The sequence below is a fragment of the Trypanosoma cruzi genome, genomic scaffold (genome assembly GCF_000209065.1).
Source record: "Trypanosoma cruzi strain CL Brener 1047053517159 genomic scaffold, whole genome shotgun sequence".
Lineage (NCBI taxonomy): Eukaryota > Euglenozoa > Kinetoplastea > Trypanosomatida > Trypanosomatidae > Trypanosoma > Trypanosoma cruzi.
The window spans coordinates 428,356-431,701 of record NW_001849566.1 but is presented as its reverse complement, the minus strand read 5'-3'; the positions used below and the strand labels follow the sequence as shown (position 1 = coordinate 431,701).

General features: G+C 34.7%; 3 protein-coding genes across 3 annotated transcripts, besides 8 other annotated features; all 3 read left to right on the top strand.

Moving 5' to 3' along the window:
• On the top strand, window positions 1-677 carry Tc00.1047053458759.20 (hypothetical protein, conserved; the record flags this gene model as incomplete). Its single annotated transcript, XM_797878.1, has 1 exon — window positions 1-677. A coding segment is annotated over one exon (677 nt), but the record flags the coding sequence as incomplete, so codon positions are not given.
• Window positions 1-3,346: a sequence feature (heterozygous, Esmeraldo-like haplotype).
• Window positions 737-859: a microsatellite.
• Window positions 863-917: a microsatellite.
• On the top strand, window positions 933-2,066 carry Tc00.1047053458759.14 (hypothetical protein, conserved; the record flags this gene model as incomplete). The annotated part of the gene is made up of 1 exon (XM_797879.1): window positions 933-2,066. One exon carries the CDS (start codon window positions 933-935, stop codon window positions 2,064-2,066), a length of 1,134 nt encoding a protein of 377 aa, XP_802972.1.
• Window positions 2,329-2,372: a microsatellite.
• Window positions 2,491-2,512: a sequence feature (AT_rich).
• Window positions 2,563-2,590: a microsatellite.
• Tc00.1047053458759.10 (profilin, putative) lies at window positions 2,631-3,083 on the top strand (the record flags this gene model as incomplete). The annotated part of the gene is made up of 1 exon (XM_797877.1): window positions 2,631-3,083. The coding sequence occupies one exon, from the start codon at window positions 2,631-2,633 to the stop codon at window positions 3,081-3,083; it is 453 nt and encodes a 150-aa protein (XP_802970.1).
• Window positions 3,183-3,205: a microsatellite.
• Window positions 3,312-3,345: a microsatellite.

Sequence of the window (3,346 nt, the reverse complement as noted above, 5' to 3'; positions counted from 1 at the left end):
TTAGCTTTTCTCATCGTGTGCTTGTGAGTCTGCGTCACCCATATACTTCTGTGGTTGTTGACTTGGTGGATTCTGATGCCTATCGCAAAAAAAATCGCCTTGAGGAGCTGTTAGGTGCCTTATTACAGTCTCGTGACGAGGAAAGAAAATGGGTACGTGTAGCGACGATGTTTGACACCAAATTAACTGCAGAAGAGATTGATTCGTTTCGCCGAAAGATTTCTTTGCATCGAGAAATAAGATTGTGTATAGAAGCCTTGTGGGCGGATTTGGGCGGCATATCTAATGGCGCTATTTTGGAGGACAGTTACAAGGTCTTTCACTTTAGACTTTATTCGTATATTCTTAGAATTGATAATGTCAGTGTTGTAACTTCTACTTCTGCAGCTATTGCGGAAGACTTTACTTATGATAAAAGAGGCACCGTTGGAGTAGAGTTTGGTTCTTTTGCCGTTTCCATACTTGAACTGGCGGATAATTGGACTAAGACCAGAGAAGTTGAAGACTATATTAATTTTTTGAAAAGTATTCATGATAATTGTATAGTGAAAAATCGTTCTTATTCATTAAAAGAGGACACTATTCCGAGCTACAAGGCACCTGTATTTTTTTCCGGTGGTCTTGTCTGTCGAGTTCAAGAAGGTGATAATGTAGTCTATTCAAAAAAGAAGATTTAATTTTCAAAACAAATATGCCTTGAAAAAAGAAATTCTTTTTTCAAGACGAAGGGCAATAATAATTATTTGTTTATTTATTATTGCTTATATATATATATATATTTTACTTTGTTGTAATCGTTGTTGTCGTTATTTCTTTATTATTTTCTTTTGTTAGCTTCTTTGTATTTTTCATTATTTATGGATTTTTTTTTTCTTTTTATTTTTCCTTTTCCTTTTTTTTTTTTTTTTTTTTTTTTTAGTTGAATGAATTAGATGTCAGATTCTACGGAGCAGTCGGTAAGTAAACCGGAAACGAGCAAGCGTTTTGAACGCTTTTATTTGGGAAAATATACTCGGCATTCGACTTGTCCTGTATTTCTTACGCTCATTGTGTTGGCCGTGATATTTATACCCATTGGTGTTGTTGTCATTAAGGCAAGTGATTCTGTTTTTGAGTTAAGTATAAGATACGATGAGACAAATAACTATCAATACCGAGTTGGTCCCGATGATAAGTATCCGCATAAGTTTAGGTTCAATAATTCCAATTTTTCTACTGGAGCTCATGTTAGTAGAAACTTTACTCTTTTGAAAAGTCTGGCGTCCCCTATTTACTTGCAATATGCTTTAGTTGGGTTTTATCAGAATTATCGACGTTATGCATTTTCACGAGATTTGGCCCAGCGAGAAGGAAACGCCTACCTTGTTTCTGCAGCATGTGAACCTTTTCGTTTCCCTGGAGAATATCAGAACCGGAAGATTCTTGGTATTTATTTTCCATGCGGCTCAATTGCTTGGAGCCTCTTCAATGATTCATTTAGTTTATATCGATTATCTGATGCATCTAAAAGCACTATTAACTCTCAAGATTTCGAAAATGCCAAGTTGATTTGTGATGGAGGGGCATTTGACGCAGCAGGTAAAAGTTTGAATGAAAAAAACTTGTGTATAAAAAAAGGAATTGCATTGTCTAGTGATGTGAGGTTGTTTCACCCTCTAACAGATGGGAAGAAAGATAGCGCGGTATGGAGGTTTGGAGGCGATCCTGCTGCAAATGACCCTTACCAGAAAGAAGGATATTATTATGAAGAACCTGGACACCCAATTCCCTCAAATGTTGATGAAGATTATATTGTATGGTCTTCTTTATCATATATGAAAGATTTTACAAAAAAATACCGTATCATCACGACAGATTTGGTGCCTGGTAATTACTTGATTGATATCGTGGAAAACTTTGATGTTTTTTCCTTTTCTGGTGAGAAATATGTGAGTCTAGTGACACGTTCTTGGATTGGTGGGAAAAATTATGTTTTGGGTATATTATTTCTTCTTATGGGTTGTATTTCTTTCGTTCTTTCCCTAAGTTTTATAATTGTGCAGTATTTGCACTCAAAAAGATGCTAGCGTTTCCCCACTCAAACCTCCGAAACGTTTTTTTGTTTGTTTGTATGTTTTTGTTAGTTGTTTTACTTTATTGCTGTTTTGTGCGTCCGTAATGCATGTGAGCGTATGCGTGGCGTTGAATGAAATACGATATATATATATATATTGGGGTGGAACGGTTTTGGTTAGCTTTTTCATATATATTCTTGCTAAACCCCCCTCCAAAAAAAACAAAAAAAAAACGTCTTTACGCATAAAGGGAAAAAAGGAACCTTCTTTAGGAATTATTATTATTATTATTATTATTATTATTATTATTAGTATTATGAACAATATTTATCTAGGTGACTCAGGTATTTGCCGCTAATTTGAAATGATTGTCTGAGTTTTTGGGGAAACTTGAGCAGCTGCAAATATATTTGCATGCATATTGCACATGTTTCTGATATATTTAAAATATATAAATTGATCCATATGCATCTTGAAAAAACGAAGAAAAAACTCTTTGTTTTGCTAATTTTTTTTTTTTTTTTTTTTTTTTTTTTAAGGAAATATTGAATAAAAAAAGGGAATTCGAACTTTTAAATGTCGTGGCAGGCGTATATCGATGACAGCCTTATCGGCAGTGGACACATGCACAGTGCGGCGATTGTTGGTCTTTCCGACGGGAGTTACTGGGGTTATGGAGGAAACTATATCCCACAGCCTGATGAGGTTGCCCATATATTGAAGTGCCTGGGAAATTTTTCACTCGTGCAGTCCTCCGGCGTGACTATTTATGGTGTGAAGTTTTTTGGCCTTCAGTCTGGTGAAGAAGGCGAAATGAAATACATTTTTTTCAAAAAGGGTGCGGCGGGTGGATGCATCTATACGTCAAAACAGACGGCTATTATTGCAGTTTACGGGAATCCCGGAACTTCTTCGTCTCTTCAACAAGATCTTGAAAAGAAGGAGGGGGCAGAAATTGCAGTCAATCCTGCCGATTGCAACTCCACCGTGAAACGGATCGCTGAGTATCTTATCAGTTTAGATTACTAAAATGTCTTAATTTAAGGAATATTTTTTTACTCCTTATTAGCGGAAACCATATTTTGTTGTTGTTGTAGGACTTAAATCATATATATATTTGTTCCTGTCTTTTTTTTTTTTTTTTTTTTTTTGCATTTTTGTTGTCTTTCTTTAGCTTATTTATACGTTTGTACTGTTATTACGATTTTTTTTGTTGGATGACAAAAAAAAATGTAATTACTTCGTGTCATGTACTAATTTTCTTTTTTTTTTTTTTTTTTTTTTTTTTTTTG